The sequence below is a fragment of the Aquarana catesbeiana genome, linkage group LG04, assembly GCF_042186555.1.
Source record: "Aquarana catesbeiana isolate 2022-GZ linkage group LG04, ASM4218655v1, whole genome shotgun sequence".
Taxonomy (NCBI): domain Eukaryota; kingdom Metazoa; phylum Chordata; class Amphibia; order Anura; family Ranidae; genus Aquarana; species Aquarana catesbeiana.
In genome coordinates this window covers 362,349,337-362,375,428 of record NC_133327.1, presented here as the reverse complement: position 1 = coordinate 362,375,428, position 26,092 = coordinate 362,349,337, and the positions used below count along the sequence as shown (strand labels likewise).

Here is a 26,092-nt window from a genome sequence, read left to right as displayed (position 1 = left end):
CACAAGAAAAGCATGCCATCTGCATGTAACAGCTGCAAAATTGTAATGTAACAAAAAAAAAACAGTTACATCGTATTTAACAATAATTAAAAAGTTACATCATATTTAAAAGTTGATCACATTTGATCATAAGATGCTCAACCAGGACAAACTGACATCTGGTCCCTGATGGAGTGGGGGGAGGGGGGGCATTGCAGGTTATGCCTTGTATTTAGGAAGCACAGAGAATTCTATTGCTGGCCTCTTCTTATAAAAATTCTAGTTGCCTGGCTGTCCTTGCAGATATAATGGCTGTAATACTTTGAGTCACCGACCCAAAACAAGTATGCAGATCACGCGTACGCAGTGGCGTCTGGTGCTAAACTTTTCTTTGGGGGGGGGGGCAGCAAAAAACCCACCCCTCCACCACCGTGGCTTCCCTGGCTTCTCCTCCCTGCCAACCCGGTCTTCCCGGTCTTCTTCAGATCCACCCCCTGCCCTAATTGACTAGGAGGAGAAGCTGGAAACCAATAGTGAATATTGATTCGCTAATGTCACAAGTGGGTGGGCACTGTGCCCTGAGCCCAGCCTTAGGGACTGGCTGCTGCTGCATGTACTGTCTAACCTACATGCTTGTTCTAGGTCTGTGACTCAAATTATTGAAGTCAACAACAGTTAGACAGCTAGTATTTTCAATAGGAAAAAGAGTAAGCTCTGAGGAAGCGGGTGCGCCCCGAAACGCGTTAGCTGTACCCCGTGTTCTGTGCATGTCCATGCACTGTCTTTATGGCCTTTTGTCAGTTGCATTTTGTGAGTACCCACTTTTATATAAAAATTTCTTATTATTAAATTATCTTTGGTAATGCACTAGGTGTGCGCGCCTTCCATTTCTGTTTTTCTTGTAGGAAAAAGAGTAACTGTAAATGCAAAGATAGTGTAACTGTGAACATATAGGTAGGCAATAAACCAATAATCGTATGAATCGAAAAGTCCATAAAAGGTCAATTCTTAAGATAGATGGCGGCAGCTGTCCTCAGAGAAAGCCAGCTCTGTAAACAGGATAAAAGGAAGGGAAAACACAGGAAGCGCCACCTGAGTGTAGTATTAAAGCACAGTTTTAATGGCAAGATGTGCAATACACTCACAGGATAAAGATTCAAATCAGGCTTATCTGTGTGTATATGTGGTATCTTTCCTAGCGTCGGAGACATGCATCCACGTGTTAAGGAGATGGTAGAGGATCCGTTGTCAATCCTGTGGCCACCAGGAAAAGTCGGCCAGAACCAGCGTGGAACGCAGGGAAATTACATCACCGGAGACAGGAAGACATTAGGGAGAGAGACTGTATTGGATAGGCAGAATGGGCAGGTTATGCGCTCGGAGCATCAGCTCCTTCTACAGGCCTGTAGATTGAAAACAGATCCCCTACCATCTCCTCATGGATGCATGTCTCAGACGCCAGGAGAGATACCACATATACACACAGATGAGCCTGATTTCATCTTTGTCCTATGAGTGTATTGCATATCTTGCTGTTAAAACTGTGTTTTAGAGGGGCAGGAGGCGGAGCCTAGCGGAGCAGACATGCATTGTTAGAGCTCCACACCGCTGAGGAGAGAAGAGAAGGACAAAGCGGAGCCTGCAGGCTCAAAAGGTATCCATTTGAACCTTTTTGCCCCAGGGAACAAACTGTGAAAGTTTGGGCAGGAAATATGGTACTGGGAGGAAACCGTGGCAGAAATAAAAATCACCTCACAAAGAGCTTACAGGCACTCACTGCAGCTGAAGCAGCTCCAGTCGCCTCACAAGATACAGCATCAGGGCGCTCTCACAGACAGAAAATGTCACAGCAAGACTCTCCATTTGAGTCAGATACAGAACAAATCCTCTCACAAACTTCTCCACAAGCCTCCTCAGTATCCCCAGTAATATTATTACAATTTGAAAAGATGCTTCATAAGGCTTTAAAACAAACCTCAGACCAAATAACAAAAAGCCTAACCAAAGAAATAAGAGAGCTGGGAAACCGCACCGCAGCCTTAGAAATAAAAATGGATGAAATTGAAATTACAACCCAAGAAAATATAACAGAATTGGAACAATTAAAAGAAGAGAATTTAATACTTCAAACTAAGCTTGAAGATTACGAAAATAGAGCCAGACGTTCAAACTTGCGCATAAGGGGAATACCTGAAACTGTGACAGACCTGCAATCTACTATTACTGCTCTATTACAAGAACTAAAGCCAGATATCCCTATTGAACGTTTAGAACTGGACAGAGTACACAGAGCCCTCACAGCCAAAAAGAAAGATGGACCCCCACGTGATATAATCACAAAATTTCATTATTACAGAACGAAAGAACAAATACTAATTGCTGCAAGAGAAAAAAAGGAACTTAATTTTCAAGGACACAATTATCAAATTTTTGCTGACCTATCCCAACTTACTATAACTAAAAGACGATCCATGAAACCCCAACTAATGGAACTGCAACGCCACAACATTATGTATCAATGGGGCTTCCCCTTTTCAGTCAGATTTAACTACCAAGGTACAATTTACAGAAGCAGATCAGCAGATGAACTACAACAAACCCTCTTAAAATTAAATCTGACAGAACCCACAAGCAGCAACACTCCCACACGCAGAAGAATGGCATCATCTTCACCTTCAGGCAGCACCCAGAAAATTTCAGAACAAAATGGGAATCATCATTCTCACAAAAGAGGCCGTTATGCCACATCATCCATGGACCAAGAAGATTCAATGGACTGACATCCTAATTCCTGATATCTCTTCATTTATTATACTAAGAGATGGTTCTCTATAAAAAACCTGTATTTATAACTGAATGTAACTGCATTCTGATAGTCACACACTGTGTGGGATCATGTTACATTCCAGTTATATTTCTTATTACTTCTGATTCATATAGCCTTAGAATGTATAAGTGAAATAAGGAAATTCTTGTTCAGTTATATATTATCAGGTAATAACAATAGATTTATTACTTTTTAAGGACAAATATGTTCAATAATCCAGAAGTAATGGAAGCTTTTTCTTTCTTTTCTTAAAACAAATATATTATTACCTAATTAGTTCCTAGAATTATGTTTTTGTTTATTCTAATCTGAAGCAATACAACCTCAATTTTATGAGTTAACATATCTAAACAGTTACATATGAATAAAATATGTAATTGTTTACTCTAAAAGGGTTAAAATCCCAAAATAATTCAAACTATCTTCATCAATACCAAAGTTATTAACAGTACCTTTCTAACTGAATTATTTAGCCTAGGGCAAAACTAACCATATACAACCACCCTGGAATAAATAATTTCAACAAAAACTATATTCTGCACTCCAATTAATGAAACATCATTTTGATGTCTTTTGACATAGCACTTCTCTACTGTAAGCGGAAGATCCGTGTACCCCCATTAGCCCTCCTCATTCTCCCAACCATATTATGTGGGAGTGTGACGAAGGCACTTATTCCCCTGAGAGAGATATTTATTCTCTTTCACGGGTAAATTGTGATTACTTGCAAAAAATAATTTATACAATGTATCATCTAATGTCATATGTTTTTTGTTTACTCTTTACTCCAGAATTCACTGGTTTCTTTTCTATCTATTCATCTCTTCAGTCCACACAGGTTGATCTGCGCAGTCAGCTCTGCATAACAAAAAGTAAGTCAAAACTATTTGATCTATTGCCATGGCACCACTGAATATACTTTCCCTGAATGTTCAGGGAATAAATGTCCCTCAAAAAAGGACCAAAGCCTTCCGTACTTTCCATAACAAGAAGGCTCACATAGTATGCCTCCAAGAAACACACTTCACCAAAGATTCTACTCCAAAATATATTTCTCCTTTTTATCAACAAATTTACACGGCTTCTGCCTGTACCAAGCAAAGGGGAACTCTAATTGCATTTCACCGATCCACACCATTCACCTTATCATCAGAAATTAAAGACCCAGAAGGTAGATACCTGATACTCATGGGTTATATAATGGATACAGCAATCACGGTGATTTCCTACTATGCTCCTAACAAACAACCTACACCATTCCTCTCACATATATTACAAGTGATTAATACACACAAAATAGGAACAGTGATAATGTGTGGGGATTCGAACCAGGTCCTCCTCCCATTTCTAGATAAATCACCTTTTACACCATCCAAAATAACCTCTAGATTACCTTTTTCTCAACTTCTTTCCAAATACAATCTGGTAGATTCATGGAGAGAAAGTAACCCAATGAAAAAGAAATTCACTTATTTCTCGCACCCTCATCAAACCTTCACCAGAATAGATCATATTTTTCTAACAATAGGAATGATACCAGAAATTATTGCATCAGATATAATTCCGATTCCGTGGTCTGACCATAATGCAGTATACACTACTATAGCCTCAGCCATACCAAAAGCGCATGACCCAACGTGGTACTTACCGGACATAATGCTCAAACACCCACTACATCAGATGGCCATTGAACAAGCTTTAAAGGAATACATATCAATTAATAATACAACAGACATCTCCCCAATAACACTGTGGGAAGCTCATAAGCCTGTCTTGCGTGGTACAATACAAAGACAAATGGCACTATTTAAACGGGAACGCAAAAATCTAGCAAAAAAACTAGAACTCAATTTTAATGCAGCCTACATATCATTTCAAGATAATCCATCTCAGAGTACAAAATCTCATCTGGAAAAATCTAGATTGGAATACGATCTATTTCTCACTGAGTCAGTTGATAAATCCCTCAAACGCTCCAAACACAATTTCTACATGAATACAAACAAACCAGGTACATATTTGGCTCGGGCATTAAATTCAACTAACAAATCTTTCAAACCAATACGTTTGAAATTATCAAAAAATGTTTACACTTGTAATCCAGTTAAAATAGTCCATAAATTTCACTCACATCTCGCAACTTTATACAAGACTAACAATGAATTTAATCCTACAGAGGCTGAATCCTTCTTCTCAAAAATAACCTTACCTGAGTTATCTCAGAATCAAAAAAGCAGTTTGGATGAGCCTATAACTATAGATGAAGTTGCTAACGCCATAAAAGACCTAAAACTTAACAAAAGACCAGGCCCAGACGGCTACTCGGCTTTATACTATAAAACATTCTCAGAAATACTCTCTCCCATTCTCACTGAAACTTTTAACAAACTTCTAGATGGACATTCTTTTCGGCAAGAAACACTAATGGCAATTGTTTGTATGATCCCAAAACCCCTTTCTGATGATACTTCCTGTGTGAATTATCGGCCTATCTCTCTGTTAAACCTCGATATTAAATTATTAGCAAAAATAATAGCAAAACGCCTCAATAGCATTATAGGAAAATTAATACATAGAGATCAAGTAGGCTTCATGCCAAATAGACAGGCAGGCGATAATATACGCAGGGCAGTGTTATTGGCACATATTGCTAAAAAACGGAAAATCCCTTTATGTTTTCTATATTTTCGATATTAAGAGGGCATTTGACACAGTATCCTGGCAATATATGCAATATTCATTACAAAAATGGGGTTTTGGACCCCACTTTTTAACATGGATCAAAGCATTATATAATAAACCCAAAGCCTATATAAAATATGCTGGATACAAATCTGAAGCCTTTAATATCGAAAGAGGTACCCGACAGGGTTGCCCATTATCTCCCTTATTATTTGCCCTTATACTCGAACCCATGGCCCAATACATCAGAACAAACAAAACTATAACTGGCATTGAAGTAGGAGGTATTACACACAAATTATGTATATTTGCAGACGATATATTACTTTTTCTATCATCACCACAGGTCTCTGGTCCTAACTTAATACCAGCTCTTGATGGATTTGCAGCCCTATCCGGCCTTATGATTAATCCTAAGAAATGCCTAGTGCTTAATATTTCACTCACAAACATGGAATTGATCCCGGCTAGGGCTGCACTCCCATTCACATGGGCAGAAAAATCAATCCCATATCTTGGAATTCATTTAACAGCATCTCATTCTGACTTATTCTCAACCAATTATCCTCCTGTATTAAGACAGATCACAAATCTAATAAAACAATGGTCGCAACTTCCTTTATCCTGGATAGGGAAGATTAATGCAATCAAAATGACTATTCTACCCAAATTGCTTTATCTATTCAGAGTCCTCCCTATTCCAATTCCTTCCTATTTTTTGAGAATAGTACAAAAAAGAGCAACTTCGTTTATATGGGGCTCTTCTAAACCACGTATACCTATACACACACTACATCTTCCCAAAAATAAAGGAGGCCTGGGATACCTTAATTTTACTAACTACTACAGAGCAGCACATTTGGCCAGTCTGTCCAAATACCATGCAAAACAGGAAATCCCATTATGGGTATTTATAGAGGCTTCAGAAAATGACCCTCTATTAATATCAAATTTATTATGGCTTGATCCTAAAGACCGCTTTAAAATTCATAATCCCATAACTAAACACTTCTTATCTCTCTGGGATAAACTAAAAACCAAATATCAGTTACAATCTCCACACAATCCTCTCCTTTCTTTTATCAGAAATCCGGCCTTTTATCCGGCATGGATCTACCCAAATTCTTTTAAAGCTTGGACAACATCAGGCATTCAGACACTAAATGACTTCATAGCATCTAAATCATTCCTTTCATTCCCATCGCTAAGAGAAAAATATGATCTACCAAACTCTGAGATATTTAGATATCTCCAAATCAAAAATTTCTATACACCATTCCTAAAGGGGGATACACCATTATCCCAATTATCCATTTTTGAATCAATCTGTACAAAAAATCCATTTGCTAAAGGTACAATTTCATCACTTTATAATCAATTATATGGAGTAGCAAATCTTAATAGACCCTCTTACGTTCAGAGGTGGGAGGAGGACCTGGGACGAACTTTAGAAGACACGGACTGGTCTAACATATGGCTCACATCGAAGTCATCCTCTCCCAACATCTTAGCACTGGAGACAAATTATAAAGCCCTAACTCGCTGGTACCTTGTACCCGCCAGAGTGGCAAAATATTCACCTAATACCTCAGCTCTTTGTTTTCGAGGATGCCCAGAAATAGGCACATATTTACACATATGGTGGACGTGCCCAGTAATCCAAACCTTCTGGAAGGAAGTCTTCGTGATTGCATCTAAAATATTTAAAAAAATAATACAACCAGATCCATATTTAACTTTACTTAATCTAAAACCGGAATGGTTAACACTCTCTCAATTCAAACTTATGATCCAACTAATAACGGCTGCAAAACAAACAGTGGCCAAGGCATGGAAATCTCCTACATTGGTACTAGCAGAAACAATTCACAGAATGAATAATACAATGTCCCATGCTAAGATGGTAGCCATCGATCAAAATCAAATTCCAAAATTTGAAAAACTTTGGCATCCTTGGATAAAACAACAGTTCCTGTCAAACTTCAATGACTCTGTCCTGTTGCCATGGTAACAGATTAAATGACTTACAGAGACACCCATTCTAAGGCTTCAAAGAGAACTAAAAAGAATAATAAACTGACGAGCGGGACAACCTTGTGGACCATACCTCTACCTTTCAACCCTTTTTCTTCTTTCTCTTTCCTTTTCTCCACCTTACGATTAAAGCTCATTATCAGAATTTATTTGACCTATATACACTCTACTTGTAAACAATATGTATAGTAGGTATAAATCATTTAAATACCTACAAAAGTAACTAAGGAAATTATATATATCTTTAATTTAGGTTTACGTGAACCCAATGTTTAATATTTGAAATTTCATGATATTTACCTATATAAACCCTACTGTAAAACAATGAGCTTACTTTATAGATCCTTGTAAACTTACTTTATGTATCTTTATAACATTGTATACTCAATAAACTTCTTTTGACAAGGAAAAACTGTGTTTTAATGCTACACTCAGGTGGTGCTTCCTGTGTTTTCCCCAGCTAGTATTTTCAGAAGGAGGTCAGCAATGGCAACCCCCGCATTTCTTTATGTATTTTGTTTGATATGAAAATATACATATAAGTTAGTCTTTACAAATATTGGCATACATTAATGGAAATATTGGCATTAAGCTTATTACATTTGCATGTATATCTATGGGGGGGAAATGTAAAACAATTATACATTTCTTTTAAAGTGCTTTTTGAAGCACACAGCTGCTCAGAATACAGCTCAAATGTTCTGTGATATAAGTTACAAATGAAAATGACTTGTTTATAACATTAATATACAAGATTTTGGCTGCAGTATCATCATCTTGCCTTGAAGATGGGTATATACAACCTCTAGCTAAAATGCCTCAGCAGTCACAAGTACCTCTTCACTTTAGGACTGTTACTTTGGAAAGATAGTTATGTTTATGTGCTTAATAAGAAATAAATGGAATAATGTCTGTGTGGGGATTTCATTCCGTACCATCATCTGTTTTTATTACAAATAATGTTTGGCATCTGTTATTATGGTATGCTCTCCAGGGAATCATAATCCCATTTAAACTACCTTATTTTCAGGTAATGCATTAGAGTATGCCTACTAAAATAATTTCCCGAAATCTCAGGCCACCTATTTGAAAAGCTTGACACTTCCTGGTGGTGTGAAAAGCTTGTTCACCCTACCTGCCTTATTTCTTTTGGCCAGCATGGCCACCCATCATAGTGATGAGCCAGAATTACTAGGAATATTGATATTTATGTATGAGAGTTGACTGGGATTTGGAGTATTGGGAGTGCAGGAGAAAACACTGAAAGATAGGCTTTGCCTTTAGTTTACTCCTGGGTAGGGATGGTCCCGATGTTCAAGTCGAACGTAGGTTCAATTTGAACATCGGGTGTTCGCCCATTTGGTAAATACCGAACTTTATGGGGCGTTCACGGCAAATTCAAGCGCCGCGGATTGCCCCATAATGTACTGTGACATCGCAGTGCATTGATGTCTGATGATTGGCCAAAGCATACACCTGACCTGCATGCTTTGGCCAATCACAGCGCGCCCTGCTGTGAGAGCCATGATTGGCCAAAGGCAAGCCAATCATGGCTCAGGGGGATAAGTCCACGCCCAAAACTATATAAGGCTGCTTACATGGCGGCCGTATATAGTGTTATGAATGAGAGAACGTTAGCTAGAGGCAGGTTAGTTAGTGGCCTGTAGGCAGTTTAGTGTATATATATATATATATATATATATATATATATATATATATATATATATATATATACTCTGCATTCAGTGTAGACTATATAAACAGTGCAGGCAGTCTAGTATATATATATATAAATACAGTGCAGTCAGTGTAGAATATATATACAGTGCAGTGCAGGCAGTGTAGTGTATGTGTGTGTATATACAGTGGGGACAGAAAGTATTCAGACCCCCTTAAATTTTTCACTCTTTGTTATATTGCAGCCATTTGCTAAAATCATTTAAGTTCTTTTTTTTTCCTCATTAATGTACACACAGCACCCCATATTGACAGAAAAACACAGAATTTTTGACATTCTTGCAGATTTATTAAAAAAGAAAAACTGAAATATCATATGGTCCTAAGTATTCAGACCCTTTGCTGTGACACTCATATATTTAACTCAGGTGCTGTCCATTTCTACACCTTCATTTGAGTCCAGCTGTGTTTGAGTATACTGATTGGACTTGATTAGGAAAGCCACGCACCTGTCTATATAAGACCTTACAGGTCATAATGCATGTCAGAGCAAATGAGAATCATGAGGTCAAAGGAACTGCCTGAAGAGCTCAGAGACAGAATTGTGGCAGGGCACAGATCTGGCCAAGGTTACAAAAAAATTTCTCCTGCACTTAAGGTTCCTAAGAGCAAGTGGCCTCCATAATCCTTAAATGGAAGACGTTTGGGACGACCAGAACCCTTCCTAGAGCTGGCCTTCCGGCCAAACTGAGCTATGAGGGGAGAAGAGCATTGGTGAGAGAGGTAAAGAAGAACCCAAAGATCACTGTGGCTGAGCTCCAGAGATGCAGTCGGGAGATGGGAGAAAGTTGTAGAAAGTCAACCATCACTGCAGCCCTCCACCAGTCAGGGCTTTATGGCACAGTGGCCCGATGGAAGCCTCTCCTCAGTGCAAGACACATGAAAGCCCGCATGGAGTTTGCTAAAAAACACCTGAAGGACTCCAAGATGGTGAGAAATAAGATTCTTTGGTCTGATGAGACCAAGATAAAAAATTTTGTCCCTAATTCTAAGCAGTATGTGTGGAGAAAACCAGGCACTGCTAATCACCTGTCCAATACAGTCACAACAGTGAAGCATGGTGGTGGCAGCATCATGCTGTTGGGGTGTTTTTCAGCTGCAGGGACAGGACGACTGGTTGCAATTGAGGGAAAGATGAATGTGGCCAAGTACAGGGATATCCTGGATGAAAACCTTCTCCAGAGTGCTCAGGACCTCAGACTGGGCCGAAGGTTTACCTTCCAACAAGACAATGACCCTAAGCACACAGCTAAAATAACGAAGGAGTGGCTTCACAACAACTCCATGACTGTTCTTGAATGGCCCAGCCAGAGCCCTGACTTAAACCCAATTGAGCATCTCTGGAGAGACCTAAAAATGGCTGTCCACCAACGTTTACCATCCAACCTGACAGAACTGGAGAGGATCTGCAAGGAGGAATGGCAGAGGATCCCCAAATCCAGGTGTGAAAAACTTTTTGCATCTTTCCCAAAAAGACTCATGGCTGTATTAGATCAAAAGGGTGCTTCTACTAAATACTGAGCAAAGGGTCTGAATACTTAGGACCATGTGATATTTCAGTTTTTCTTTTTTAATAAATCTGCAAAAATGTCAACAATTCTGTGTTTTTCTGTCAATATGGGGTGCTGTGTGTAATGTAATGAGGAAAAAATGAACTTAAATGATTTTAGCAAATGGCTGCAATATAACAAAGAGTGAAAAATTTAAGGGGGTCTGAATACTTTCCGTCCCCACTGTGTGTGTGTGTATATATATATATATATATATATATATATATATATATACACATACAGTGCAGTCAGTGTACAGTATATAATACAGTGTATTGAAGTGGTTAAGGGGAACCCTATGACAGAATTAAGAAAAAAAAATGGCATGGGTTCCCCCACCCCCACCCCCGGTCCATACCAGGCCCTTTGGATCTGGGATACATTTTTATTTTTTTAACTTTATAATCTTTATTGAGTTTTTTTTTCATTAAACATATTATCATACATAGGACCATTATCCCCTCCCCCTCCCAGTACCATTTTTCTAGGGGGATACCCTTTTACCTCCCACCAGGGTTTTCAGATTTCTTCATATTTCTTTATGCAACCTTGCCTGACACATATAGATTTTCCCCTCCAAATTGTCTCATTCATGCCTCGCTCCCATTTTGTACAAGATGGAGGTAAGACCGATTGCCACCTTTGTGCTATCAATTTCCTTGCCTGAAATAGACACATAAGGATTGCAATATGGGTACATCGGCAGTTTCCCTCCCCCTCTACAAGCCCCATTACACAGAGCCTAACATCCAGGTTTGGAGGTCCTCTGAATACCTGACTTATAACTCCAGCTACCTCTCTCCAATACCAGAATAACTTCGGACACCTCCAAAACATGGATTAAATTACTTTCCCTTTTCCCTGCACCTTGGACAACTTGCGTGCAATCTGTGGCTGAACAAAAAAAGCCTTTGAGGGGTATAATAAGCTCTATATAGCAAACAGATGTGAAATCCTTTGGGAGGGAGAAAGTGAGACCAAAGGGCTCAATTCAAGGACTCTGCTCCACTGTTCTTCCATTACGTCTTGTTCCCACCCCCTCCTACCTGGTGGCGCCCCTATTCCCTCCAGGCTCCCCTTGTATATGTGCGGATATAAGCTCAAAATAAGGTCTTTTAGGGTTGTTGCATTAATTACCTTCTGGAGCAAAGTAATCTTGCTCCATTCCCTCTCTAAACTGAGCATGCCTAACCTGTAGGGATCTAAAAAAGGTTTCATTCGGTATTGTATATTGTTCCCTCAGCTCCTGAAAGATTTCAGAATGTCATCTTTATATAGCTTGCTAATAGACTTTATTCCACACCTTTCCCCATTCCTTAATTGTCCTCATCTTCTGGATTTCTCCCAGATTTCTATTCTCCCATGGGAGGGTATACTCTGTGAATCCCTTATACCCCAGCAATGTCTTCATTGTATCCCATACTCTTTCCATTAAGCTTAATGTGGGGAGCCCAGAAGGGAAAGAGCCCGCCTCCATGGCTTCCACCATTGATCCATGTGGAGCATTTTGTAGCAACATTTCCCTCCCTACATATCCCCCTTCCGACCCATTATACCCTCCCATATGCTGTAATTGTGCCGCAAGGAAATAACTCTGATGGTGTGGAAGTTCAACCCCTCTTTCCTGTCTTTGTAATTGTAGGGTACGTAAGCGGATTCTTGCTTGACCACCTTGCCAGATTAATTCTCTAAAGATAACATCTAACTTTTGGAACCACTTTTTGTATACCCACACTGGAGAAATATGTAATGCAAACAAAAGCTGTGGCATCCATAGCATTTTAATAAAGTTACATTGTCCGGCTACTGATAATGGGAGACGTTTCCATATTTAGATTTTTCCCCTGAATTTTTCCAGAAGTGGGACAATATTAATTGTGATATACTGTTTGGGGTCTCTTGTAATGTTAATTCCCAAATATTTCATTTTGTCCACTATTTGAATCTGAGCAACCTCCTCAGGCAAGGGGTCCCACAGGGGGTCTACTGGTAACAATGCAGATTTTTCCCAGTTGATGGCAAGACTAGAAAATTGGCCAAAATTTGTAATTATTTCCATTGCCCCTCAACAGGAAAGTCTGTGTGTCACTCAGAAATAGTAGAAGGTCATGTGCGTATAATGCCACCTTTTCTTCTACTAAACCCCTTCTAAAGCCTCTTACTTCTGGGGAGGACCTGAGAGCCACTGCCAGAGGTTCGATTGCGAGGGCGAAGAGCAGGGGGGACATAGGGCACCCCTGTCTCATCCCCCTCAGCAATCGAAATTTGTCAGAATATTCACTGTTCACTCTCACTTTTGTTTCCGGAACTTTGTATAGCAATTTTATCCAGTTAATAAAGCCCGGACCAAATTGGAACTCAGCCAGGACCCTCCACAGATATCGCCATTCAAGGCTGTCGAAGGTCTTGGCGGCATTCAAAGACAAAATAGCCCTCGATCCATCCCAGTCAGCCAGGATGTGTAAATTCAAATACATTATATTAAATTATATTTATACTAGTAGATCTTCGAGGGATAAATCCCGACTGATCGGGGTGGACAAGTTTTTGGATGACCCTGTTTAACCTAGCCGCCAAGACCTTCGCCCAGGAATTTTATATCTGTATTCAATAAGGAAATAGGTCTATATGAGGATGTATTAAGTGGATCCTTGCCTTCCTTATGTATCACAACTATGATAGATTTCATCATAGATGTAGGGAGCACCCCCACCGTCGCCGACCAGTTTAAGACCCCCAGCAGCTCGGGCAGTAACACCTTCCCGTATCTTTTGAAGGCCATTGGGTCCTTGAGATTTCTGACCAGCCATTTCCCTTGTGGCACGCTGTTCCTCTAATGTTATAGGTGAGTCCAACGCCTCCCTATTGGTTCCAGAGAGGGCCTGAAATTGCCAAACCCCTAAAAAAAAAGTCCACTTCCTCTCCCATCTCCTGCCGGGAGCTATACAAATGCTCAAAATATTCTTTGAACTTATCTACAATTTCCTGGAGTGTGTGATGAAACCCTGCCCACCCCAATACTAATCGCGGGGTCCACAGATGGGGGTGAGTTTGCCTTGACCAGGTGGGTCAGCATTTGCCCCACCCTTCCCCCTCCCCAAAGGCATTCTGCCTCTGAAAAAGTAGTTTATTCTCTGCCTTCCTAACTATTAATGTCCTATAAGTCTGTTGTTCCTCTGAGAGTATCAGGGGTCGGGTTGTTCACATATATTCCTCTTCCATTGTTGCCACCCTTATAAAGTCATTGGTACGTTTTTTTTAAATTTTTGACACTTGGCTGTATTATTAAACCATGAAGGAAGGCCTTCAAAGTGTTCCAAATTACTCCCACAGGGGAAGTTCCTCTATTCGAGTTTACAAATTCACTTAAAGCTGTTAGCACCTCATCTGGGTTGCCCATCAATTCCATCCAAAAAGGGCTTATTTTCCACTCCTCAAGGCAATAATTCTCCCTTACCTCTTTTGATACTGTCATTGGGGAGTGATCCGATAGACCTCTTGGCATATAACTAACATTTCTTATCACCTGTAATGCCTCCTCATTCCCCAATACCAGATCAATTCTGGAAAGAGTGGAGTGTGTCCTAGAAAAACACAAGCACTGCTGGACTTCCGGATTTCGCACTCTCCATATATCCATTAATCCGGTCCCTCCCAAAAATAGGGTCAGCCGGTCATCGTCTATAGCACCTTTCTGTGTTCCCTGGGGGAGCCTATCTGCCTTCTGGTCCATGACCATGTTAAAGTCTCCCATAACAATAACCAGCACACCCGGTTTGTCCAGAATAAACTCCATTAATTTGTATAAATTTAAAGTATTGAAAGGAGGAGAAATATATAAATTAGCCAGTACATCTATTCTGTATTGTAGAATATAAAAAGATGTATACGCCCCAATTCGTCAGTCTTAATCTGCCTTCAGGTGAACATCACTCCAGATCTAATCAAAATTCTCACCCCCTTAGAATAGGAGGTTTGAACTGAATGATACTGGGTTTGAAAATCACCCCAAGCCAGCTGCGGAATAGAGACATTGGTGAGATGCGTCTCCTGGCATAGGAGTAGTCCCACTCCATACATTTTTGCTACAGAAAGGACTGTATTTTTTTTTGCGGGGTCTCCCAACCCCTGGACATTCCAAGAGCATATAATTAACTTTTTTGCCTGCATAAAATTAACCATTTATTGTTCAACAAATGCATATAATTCAAAATACCCAATCTTAATATGTGTGATTTCCGTATACTTTGTGTAATATTTCCTTGATAACCAGTACCCGTTCTTCTCATTATATCTCTTCTTTGATAGTTTTGTGACATAATGTTTCCTACTTGAAGTGCATTTATTCTTCATACATCCCTACATACACCTTTCTTACCTATCACACCATCCGTGTCTCGTTCCGGCTCCACTAACCTACCCTTTGGGTCCTCTCTGGGGGCTTCCAAAGTGACCTTCCCATGTGCTCGAAATGACGAATATTATTTCCTTGTATATAACCTCCCCTCTCCCCCTCCCATCCCCCCAAAAAAATCTCATACAAATAATAAAAGAAAAAAAGAAAGAAAAAAATTCTCCCAAATCTCTTTGAGAAATGGGGCTGCATACACATTACTCCCCCTAACCTAAAATGCAACCCCCCACCTTAGCTCCTTAATGTGCCCAATAAGTGGTCAGCTGTGCCCTTAAATCACCCATGCAGTTATTATACTTTTATCTTTGAAACATTATTTTCCAGTTCTTCTATAATTTTGCCTTATGGGATTCCCCCTCTGGGGATTAAAAAAACAGAGTCTCCCCCAAAGCAGTCACCTGCAGTCTCGCTGGATATAGCAGGGCATATGATACTTTCAGTTGTTGTAATTTGTGTTTAACTTCCGAAAGGCAACCCTCCGTTTTTGCAGTTCCGGTGAGAAATCTGGGTAAATAGATACCCTTGCACCTTCATAGAGAATATTACCCATTTCCTTGGTCTTCTGTAATATGGTTACTCTGTCCTTATAAAAAAGCATTTTTACCAGGAGGGATCTTTGGTGACCCCCTGGTGGAGGAGTTATAGAGGGTACCCTATGAGCTCTTTCCATTGCGAAAAAGGGTGAAAAAGTGTCCTTTCCAAATAGTTCCCGGAACCATTTTTCGAGAAATGCCTCCTCACTGCGCTCAGGGAGCCCCGCGATCATTACATTTTTCCTTTGCATCCTGTTTTCCATGTCATCTATTTTTATCTCGTAATTAGCCTTTTGTTCTCTTACGGTTCTTATCTCCTGCTTAAGGGGGTTCATCATTCAATAGACTCACTCTCCCTTCAAGGGCAGCAGTCCTTTCTCGTACTTTTTGTAACAAAGAAAAGCTCTTCCCTGATGGTTTTAAGCTGGTCAGACAGTTTACCCAAAGATGTCCTATAGGAATTAATTGCCTGCAGGACCTCCTTCAGTGTTGGTTCACCCTCTGTTAAGGCTCCAGCTCCAGTCAAGGGTTCTAGGGCATCCTGGATATCCTCACCTGCCAGTTTCAACCCTGTGCAGTCTACCTCTGGTGCTGCTATAGCTTGCCCTTGACCTTGGGTTTTCCTCACAGCTGTGGCCCCGGTATACGCCTTAGATTGCACTTGCAAGTTCTGTTGCCCTCCTTTTGTGGGGTTCTGACCCGGAGTATGGGCAAATTTCTCTAATTTTGCAGCTGCCTGGTTCCCCTTCACACTTCGTTGTGACTGGGAACTGGAGCCGGCACTGTCCTGTTGCGACGGGTCTTCCCCTCTCTTCCTCGTCATAATTATATGTTATAATAGCACAGCACAGCAACTCCCCACCTTAGGGCAGGGTAATGGTTACTCTGGAGAGAGAGGGAGAAAAAGGGAGAGGAGGGTAATGAGGCCGAGAAAAGTTGCACCACAAAAGTCCAAGGGGGACTTCCTTAATCCCCCCCCCCCCACTCTGCAGAAAACTGGCTATTCCAGACACAGGGTGCAGAGTGCTAAATGTCCATCAGGTCTCATTAAGGACAAAGCCTAGTCTCCTCTATTGGATGTATTGCAAATGCTGGACTCACTTTTTAGCTTTGAGGTTTCTCCCCTCTATGATCGGTATCCCAGCTGTGTGGTCTCTCCCCTTGCTCAATCAAGAACGAAGGTGGAAACATGATGCTTTGGGGCTGTTTCTCTGCTAAAGGTACAGGCTGACTTTGCCGGATTAAAGGGTCAATGGACGGGACCATGTATTGTAAAATCTTTGATGTGAACTTTCTTCCTTCACTCAAAACACTGAAGATGGGTTGTGGATGGGTCTTCCAGCATGACAATGACCCAAAACATAAGGCCAAGGCAACAAGGGAGTGGCTCAAGAAGAAGCACATTAAGGTCATGGAGTGGTTTAGTCAGTCTCCAGACCTTAATCCTATAGAAAATTTATGGAGGGAGCTAAAACCTTGAGTTGCCAAAAGACAGCCAAGAAACCTTAAGGATTTAGTGAAGATATGTAAAAAAGAGTGGACCAAAATTCCTCCTGAGATGTGTGCAAACCTGATCACCATCTACAAGAAACGTCTTACCTTTGTGCGTGCGAAAAAGGGTTTCTCCACCAAGTACTAAGTCATGTTTTGTTTGGGGATTAAATACTTATTTTACTCACTGAACTGCAACTTAAAGCAGGGGTCCACCTATCTATCGTTTTTTTTTTTTTTTTGAGTTCATTCTCAAACTTTTCTTCTCAGCATTACATACTCACATATTGTGTGTAATATGTCCGCCTTTGTCAGATTTTGTCGGAAAGAATAACTTATATTATTCACTGCAGGCGGTTTCCATCTTCATTGTGGGCATTTGAAGCCCACAAGCATTTATTTCCTGGATGTGGTGAATGCTGTGCTCCCAGCATTCACCGCTCATTCCAGCACATGCTCAGTGGCATCCTGGGAAGCCTGAGACTAGCTCCCAGGAGTCTGGGAGAGGCTAGAAACACGCCTACTCCCACGGGAGGAGAACCAGGAAGTGCAAAGAAGAATAGAAAAATAAAAGGTAATTACGGCGATTTAAATTTTTTTAAACGGCATGTCAGCATCTAGGCAAGGAAGAGAATACATACAGATATTGTTCAAAATTTGGGTGGAACCCCGCTTTAATTGATAGCATTTGGAGATAAAAGACAAGGTGCGCCAATCTAAGTGCAGTATCGAACACAACTTTAATTAATAAATGTAAAAATGAACGGCCAAATGGCTACTCACAAGGATTCAGTAAAAGTAAGGCACGTAATAACATGTAGATAGCCCAGGGACGTGATCGCAGCTGCTCTCAGTGCAGGATCCCAAAGATGTTACAAAGCGCTGGAGTGAGTGTAGAGAGGCTGTCCACGGTATGTAGTCCTCTGCTGGTGGGGGCTTTACTGTGAGGGGTACGGAGAGACCCAGGTGTCAGCAAGGTAAAGCCGGCATCTAGTCAGGCACCGGAAGCCAGGAAACCGGAACCTGGAACCAGATGAGGACCAGCGTGGAGCGCACCATACACTGGAGTGAGGGCAGCGGAAGTGTCGTCTGGACGTGTCAGATGATGCGTTTCAATGCTTCCGCATTTTCTTCAGATCTAATAGGCTGGTGGAGTAGGCATCATTAATATAGAGGATCTGGCGTGCGTAACAACTATACCCTCAAATCCTTTTTTAATTGTTCCACGACTACGTGATATATTGTATTACCTGCCCTTGTGGGCTCTTATATGTGGGTAGAACGATTAGGACTCTACGTGCAAGGTTTGGAGAGCATAGACGAGCCGTTCAAGCCAACAATCCTTTATATAGATAATCCTAATCTAGAGATTACCTCTTTATCTTGCTGACACCTGGGTCTCTCCGTACCCCTCATAGTAAAGGAGCCAGCAGAGGACTACATACCGCGGACAGCCTCTCTACACTCTCTCCAGCGCTTTGTAACTACTTTGGGATCCTGCACTGAGAGCAGCTGCGATCACGTCCTTGGGCTATCTACATGTTATTATGTGCTTTACTTTGACTGAATCCTTGTGAGTAGCTATTTGGTCGTTCATTTTTACATTTATTAATTAAAGTTGTGTTCGATACTGCACTTAGATTGGCGCACCTTGTCTTTTATCTCCACATTGCCTTCCAGAGTATTGCTTCTACTCCCAAGGGAACAGCCGCTGGTGCTCAGTATCATCTTCATTTGAACTTTTAGTTAATTTGGGGACTTCACAGTTTTAGAATATATGTGCCCCATATTGCTATCTTTTTCCCATATACGCCTACATCATAGATACATACCATCATTTTGGACCTTTTGGACACTTGGGACATTATTATTTTAAAAAATTTTTCTTTCATGTTTGGTTGATATTTTGCGCCATTTCTCCCTTGTTTAATTTATAGCATTTGTTTTATGTGTTTTTTCTGGATTTTTGGTTGTTATTTTGTCTCTATCATTTAAAATGCACCTACGATAAAAATTATAGGCCCTTAATTTCTTTGGGCAAATTTACAAAACCTGCAGGGGATCAAATTTTCCCCACTATATTTGTTAAACATGGTAAACATAGCTGCCCAGATGAAGTTTTCCTCCCTATCATGTTGTCAACAAAAGCAGTAATGGTCTGCAGCCATGGCACACTTTGTGTTACTTTTCTGAGTTTGTCATAGAGCCAATAGATAATTGAGCTAAAATGGTGTGAAAGAATGTGGGCATCCACCCAAGGATTGACAGAACAAGTCTAAAGAACAGCTTTTAAAAGCTGCAAAGTATCTATCTTACTTAGGTGATGCATGAGTTGCTACCAAGCATGGACAGCTGGATTACTTTAGCCAAGTATTTGATCCATATTTGCCTAAACAAAACATGGTATGACCAAAATAATCTGTTGACAATTAATTTAAAGCATCAACGTAACTGAACTTTGTCTAAAAGTACACTTGTTAGTTAAAATGTAGCTTTGGGTGGGAAATACGTAGCAGTGCACATGAAAATATTTTACCCAAAGGGCAAACCATAAAGGTAAATTAAATTACATGCCTGAAGAAATCTACCCTTTAGAGGGGCATTCTGACCAGAATTGGTGTTTATATTTTAGGAAAATGCATGTAGGTTGTTACAAAGGTTTCCTACTCATGCTTGTATTTTTTTTTTTTTTTTTTACTATGAAGAATGCAGAAAATAAATAACGCCTTGCTTTATGCAAGAACTCTTGTCAGTGAGAGACTTGTTCATTGACCACCCATTAATGAACTTGATAGCCAGAATGTTTAAATACTGTTAAAGCTGAAGTCTGAGCTGGAGAAAAAGTTACCCATGCAGTCTACTTCCACACTTCAAGAGTTTACTGCTTGCTTTGCCTATAGGAATAAAGTGAAATACTTCCTTGCTCCTGCAGACTTCCTCCATACTGTACTACTGGTCCCCCAAAGTGCTCCTCTTTGCTGCCCAACCAATCAGAGCTGTCTGACACCATCCTGTACAATTCGGAACCATTGTTTGTATGTTTATCTAGGGCCCGCCAACATCCTGGTTGCGTCACTGTGGAGGAGAATGCTGGTTGCCAAGTAAGCAAGAAATAACTTTTAGTAATTCACCTTATAACCAGACTACTGTTCAGCTTTAAAGAGGAATTCCAGGGAAAAAAATGTTTCCATGCAGTGGGGTTATGGCCGCACTGTATGGGTTAACTGCTCATTTTGGTCTATGGGTGAGGAGAGCAGAGATATACTTACCTAATTCACTGATCCTCTGAGTGTAAGACCGGTCCCTGCCACTCCTGCCCCCCCCCTGCAGTCTAGCGTTCTTGTGCGGTGGACTGTTCCTGATGTCATCACGGCCATAGACCGGCTCTGGACATGAGGACGGCAGGAACAGTCCACTGCTGGATGTGTGGCAGTGCTGTTCTTCAGAAGATCAGAAGACCGAAGGATCGGACGAGTATATACTTTCTGTGCTCCCCAGATTTACGCTTTAAAGTAAACTGTCATACACTGTGTTATCCCGCTGAGTATATAAAAGTTCTCTTGAGACCGTAAAGACTGTAATCATTTTTTTTTGTATAGCTGGCATGACTTTTTTAATCATATCCTTGCATTTTTTTTTACCAGATCCTGAGGATTTCTAAAGATGAGTACTGAAAGTATATTAACTGTTGTGCTACCAATGAATGCTACAAGTGGCAACCAGAACATGACTCTGGAGGAGGAGGAGGTGTGTGACAACTGGAGAGAGATTCACCACTTGGTTTTCCATTTGGCAAATGTGTGCTTTGCCCTAGGACTGGTTATTCCGACTACTCTGAACCTGCATATGATATTCCTTCGTGCTTTTCTCTGCCTGGGTAAGTGCTCTAGTTCTAGGGAAGCTTTTTTTATTTAGCCTTTTGTAGTAGTATGTTGCTATTCATGGAAAACGGTGCTTTTCATTTGGAAGGAAATTCTAAAACAAAATTTGCCCTAAAAACAAGGTACAAAAATAACCTGGCATACCTTGAGATATTTTATAGAGTTTAACACTTGCAGTATTGCTAAGAGCATCATATTGATTCTGGTTATGACCGTTTTCCTGCTGATAATAGGCTTAATGCAGTATAGCTCAGAAAGATTACAGGGCAGGTTCTGTATGTAGTAAAGCATTTTCACCACCAGAAATATCTTCTGTTTTAAAGATAATAATTTACTATATGTTTGAGTGTAGTACATTTTCAGTTATTATTGCAGTGTTTACCTTAAAGCAATTTTAAACACTTGACCTCTGAAAGATTTACCCCCTTTCATGACCAGGCCATTTTTTTGTGATGCGGCACTGCGTTACTTTAACTGACATTTGCGTGGTCGTGTGACAATGTTTTTCCCACAAATAGAGCTTTCTTTTGGTGGTATTTGATCACCTCTGTGTTTTTTGAGTTATAAACAAAAATAGACCGACAATTTTGAAAAAAATATCAGTATTTTTTATTTTCTGCTATAAAACGTATCCAATAAAAAATTTTAAAAAATCTAATTTCTTCATAAATTTTGGCCAATATGTTTTCTGCTACATGTTTTTGGTAAAAAAAACAAAAAAAAAACCCAATAAACATAAATTGATTGGTTCACACCAGGGATGCCAAACCGCTGACCCACACATGTAGCCCGCGGCACCTACTATTGTGGCCCGCCACCTCCTGCTCTGGGATGGCAGGTCGGCAAGCCCAGATTGGGGGTTCCGGACCCGCCATCCCCGAGCATCAGTGTAAAGAATAGAGCCGGTGCTAAAGGAAGCAGAGCCAATGCCAAGTGTACTCCGCCTGTGACAGGAACAATATAGGAAGCATCGGCTCTGCTCTCTACTGCAGCCGCATGCTTCCTCCAGCATCTGCTCCTGTCACACCGTTACTCAGCCCTGATACTGATACCCGCGATCTGGGACAGCAGCCACCAGGGATACCAAAGCAGTACCCTCCAGCAGTACCAGCCAGCAGTTGCCCCCAGTAGTACCAGCCAGCAGTACCCCACCCAGTACCAGCCAGTAGTACCAGCCAGCAGTACTAGCCAGTAGTACCCACCAGCAGTACCAGCCATTAGTACCTGCCAGCAGTACCTGCCAGCAGTACCCCCCCAGTAGTACCAGCCAGCAGTACCCCCTAGCAGTACCAGCCAGCAGTACCCACGAGCAGTACCCCCCCCCGGTAGTACCCACGAGCAGTACCACCCAGCAGTATACCTCCAGTAGTACCAGCCAGCAGTACCCCCCAGGCAGTACCAGACAGCAGTACTCACCAGCAGTACCAGCCAGTAGTACCCACCAGTAGTACCAGCCAGCATTACCCACCAGCAGTACCCCCCATCAGTAGCAGCCAGCAGTACCCCCCAGCAGTACGAGCCAGCAGTACCAGCCAGTAGTACCTGCCAGCAGTACCCGCCAGCAGTACCAGCCAGCAGTACCCACCAGCAGTACCCTACAGCAGTACCAGCCAATAGTACCAGCCAGCAGTACCCACCATCAGTACTTGCCAACAGGACCAGCCAGCAGTACCTCCCAGTAGTACCAGCCATTAGTACCCACCAGCAGTAAGAGTCAGCAGTACCCCTCAACAGTACCCACCAGCAGTACCAGCCAGCAGTACCCACCAACAGTTCCAGCCAGCAGTACCCCCCAGTAGTACTATCCAGCAGTACCCGCCAGCATATGCAGAGTGGACACAAACCTGTCATCTGCCCACTAAGCTCATTGTGGCCCACGACCGGTTACCAGGTCGCTAAAGTGGCCCTCGCTCTTCAAGAGGTTGGACACCCCTGGTTTACACGAACATTATAGCATCTACAAACTATGGAATCAATTTATGGAATTTTTAAATATATATTTTTTTATACTAGTAATGGCGGCGAGCAGCGACTTATAGTGGAACTGTGATATTGCGGAAGACAATCGGACACTGACACTTTTGACACTTTGCCGGAACCAGTGACACTAATAAAGTGATCAGTGCTAAAAATATGGGAATGGGTTAAACATCTAGGGTGATCAAAGGGTTAACTGTGTGCCTAGCCAGTGTTTTTGTGTACTGTGGGAGGTGCTTTTACTAAGGCAAGAGATAGATTTTGTTCACAATACCCATTCCTTCCCCCCTGTCAAAACCGAGATCTGCCTTGTTTACATAGGCAGATCTCCATTCCGTGTGTGTTACTGAAGAACGGCAGGTGCCGGAGGACATTGAGATCAGCTTCTGCTGTGAATATATATAGATATATATATATATCTATATCTCTCTATATATATATATATATATATCTCTATCTATATATATATATATATATATATATATATATATATAGATAGATATATATATCTATATATATAAAACAATGTTTTGTTTTTTTTACAAAATTAGAGCTGCCCCTCAAGTGCCTTAAAATATTCATGGACTAATATACTTGCACCAACTCTGGATGAAAGGGCACAGGGGCGCCTTTGGACAGCGGCATTGTCAGTCTGGGAGGAGGGGAGTGTTATATGCACTAGTAGATTTACACTACACTACCAAATAGAAGCCATACTCCAGCTTACACTGCAGATACACAAGAAGTTACAGCAACAGTTTTTTCTTTTGGGTACAAGTTTTACATTAAAAAATTAATACAAACACAGTGGTGGTAAACACAGTCAGTGGTAAATGATACATTTGCAGGAGAGCTTGTTCTGTTGAAAGACAACAGACTTACTGGTCAGATCTGCAGGTGAAAATAATGGAAAGAAAGCCTAAAAAGAATATGAATGTAGCTACCCATCTAAGAATTGATAATCTGCAAAATAATAAATGTTTGCATTTGGGTTTATTGCCATTTTAAGCTCCACTCTAAGAGGCTGAGTTGAGTAAGAATTAAAGTGTTTGTAAATGGTTCCAACCAATCACAGCTGGTCACATTACAGTTATAAACAATGGATGGCTTTGTTTCATGACATCCATTGTGTTCAATTGTGTTGCTAGCTGTGATTGGTCCGTGTGATCACATGGTACAGATAGGGTCAATCACTGCCCATTTGCACTGTGTGATTAGTTTGGCCAATCACGCTAATCAAAACAAAACAAACTGAATGAGTACGTTTCTTTCAGTAAAATGATTGCTTATAGTAATGTAATGCACTGCTATAAGTAATCAAAATGTGTAATAAAAAAAAATTCCTGATCACTTCCTCAGAGTAGTACAATGTTACTTTGGTAACATTATATTGCTCTGGTCACAGTGTGTTGAATAAAATCATAAAAGAAAAAAAATGTAATTTTGTATATAAAATAAATGTAATTAGTTATATTTTTTTTCCGTTTTGTCACCAGTCAGTGTCCCTGATCAATGCCACACCAATTGCATGATAACGTTCTACTGCACTGGTGACAGTATGTAAAGAAAATTAACATTTTCAAAAAAATTCTGACAAAAAAATGGCAACTTCAAAAAATTTGCATTGCCTTTTACTAAATACCTTGGATTGTCTACTTTTCAAAAAGGGGTCATTTGGGGGTATTTCCTGAAGTTTGCAAGCCTGAGATAGAAAGAGATAGCCCGTCAGTACATCGGGATTGATCAATTTTCAGATATATCCCATAGTTTGCGGACTCTATAACTTTCACAAAGACTAAATAGTATACTCTGATTTGGGTTATTTTCACCAAAGAAATGTTGCAGAATACATTTTTTTCAAGATGTTATGTTTTCTTTTTGTTTATTTAGCAAAAAGTAAAAAATCCAGCGGTGATTAAATACCACCAAAAAAAAGCTCTAGTGTGAACAAAATGATAAACATTTAGTTTAGGTACAGTGTTGCATGACCGCGCAATTGTCATTCACAGTGTGACAGCGCTGAAAGCTGAAAATTGCCCTGGGCAGGAAGGTGGTAAAAGTACCCGATATTGAAGTGGTTAAAGAGTTCAACTGCCTCTGAGTGGTGCCAAGTCATCAGGTGACCATGGTGTCTGGACAGACTAGATTTAAGGAGGTATGTTAATCTATGAACTGACATTTGAAACATAAGAGCAGGTAGTGCTCCGTGATTCTGTAAAGATTTTGTGAAAGATCTTTTTCTTTAGACTGGTACATTTGGCGCGAATGCAGTTATCTAGATTCTCCTCTCGCTCCCCTAAGCTGAGCCCAGAAGAACAGGTGGTAGATGGGAACACCTGATGTGACATCTGCAAGCTGTCTATTGTTGATGTGCAGCGAGCTAATTAACAGGGTATACTCAGTTCTGTTCCGTGACAGCTGCTGAAACCAAAAGTTATGATGCCTCCACTGAAAGTGTTGGTCTCGTCTAAGCTCAGGTACTGCCTGGCAGAATTTCCAACGCTTTGACTGGTTCTCCTTGAGGCATTGAAGGACAGGGAATGTGATGCCTCTAATGTGTAGCCTAATGGACCCAAACACCTAGTAATAGTAACCACTATGCCACAGCCCAGTTAGACTATTAAATATTGCTGTGGGTAAAACATCATATACAAGTTTCCCTTACTAAACCTGATAATGACAAGACCTTTGTCTATCACCTTTTATTAACCATTACTTCACCATTTTAGAACTGTGTGGGAGGATCTGGGGACTCAATGCTTTGAGTAAAATGGCTGGCACTTGGTGAAAGTCCAATAGAAGAGCGCAAGGCCTTATGCTGTGGCTAGTGTAAGAGTGAACAAGGTGAGTTTTGCCATCCCCGTGCCTGGGAGGCAGCGTGAAAAGCATTTTAGACAAACTCTGCACTTGTCTAATTGCACCAGGTCTAGGGAGTCCTTTGGCTACTTAAATTTTATGTCGAACCAGGAGGATAAGAATGACAACAC

At 40.8% G+C, this 26,092-nt stretch overlaps 1 protein-coding gene across 3 annotated transcripts in view; it reads left to right on the top strand.

Moving 5' to 3' along the window:
• Window positions 1-26,092, top strand: part of POPDC1 (popeye domain cAMP effector 1) — a 150,632-nt gene that overhangs the window by 54,735 nt on the left and 69,805 nt on the right. For all 3 annotated transcript variants that reach the window (XM_073627006.1, XM_073627007.1, XM_073627008.1), the window contains exon 2: window positions 20,892-21,124. In XM_073627006.1, the coding sequence (XP_073483107.1) occupies window positions 20,911-21,124 (214 nt within the window). In that variant the 5' untranslated portion in view covers window positions 20,892-20,910. The remainder of the gene's footprint in view (window positions 1-20,891; window positions 21,125-26,092) is intronic.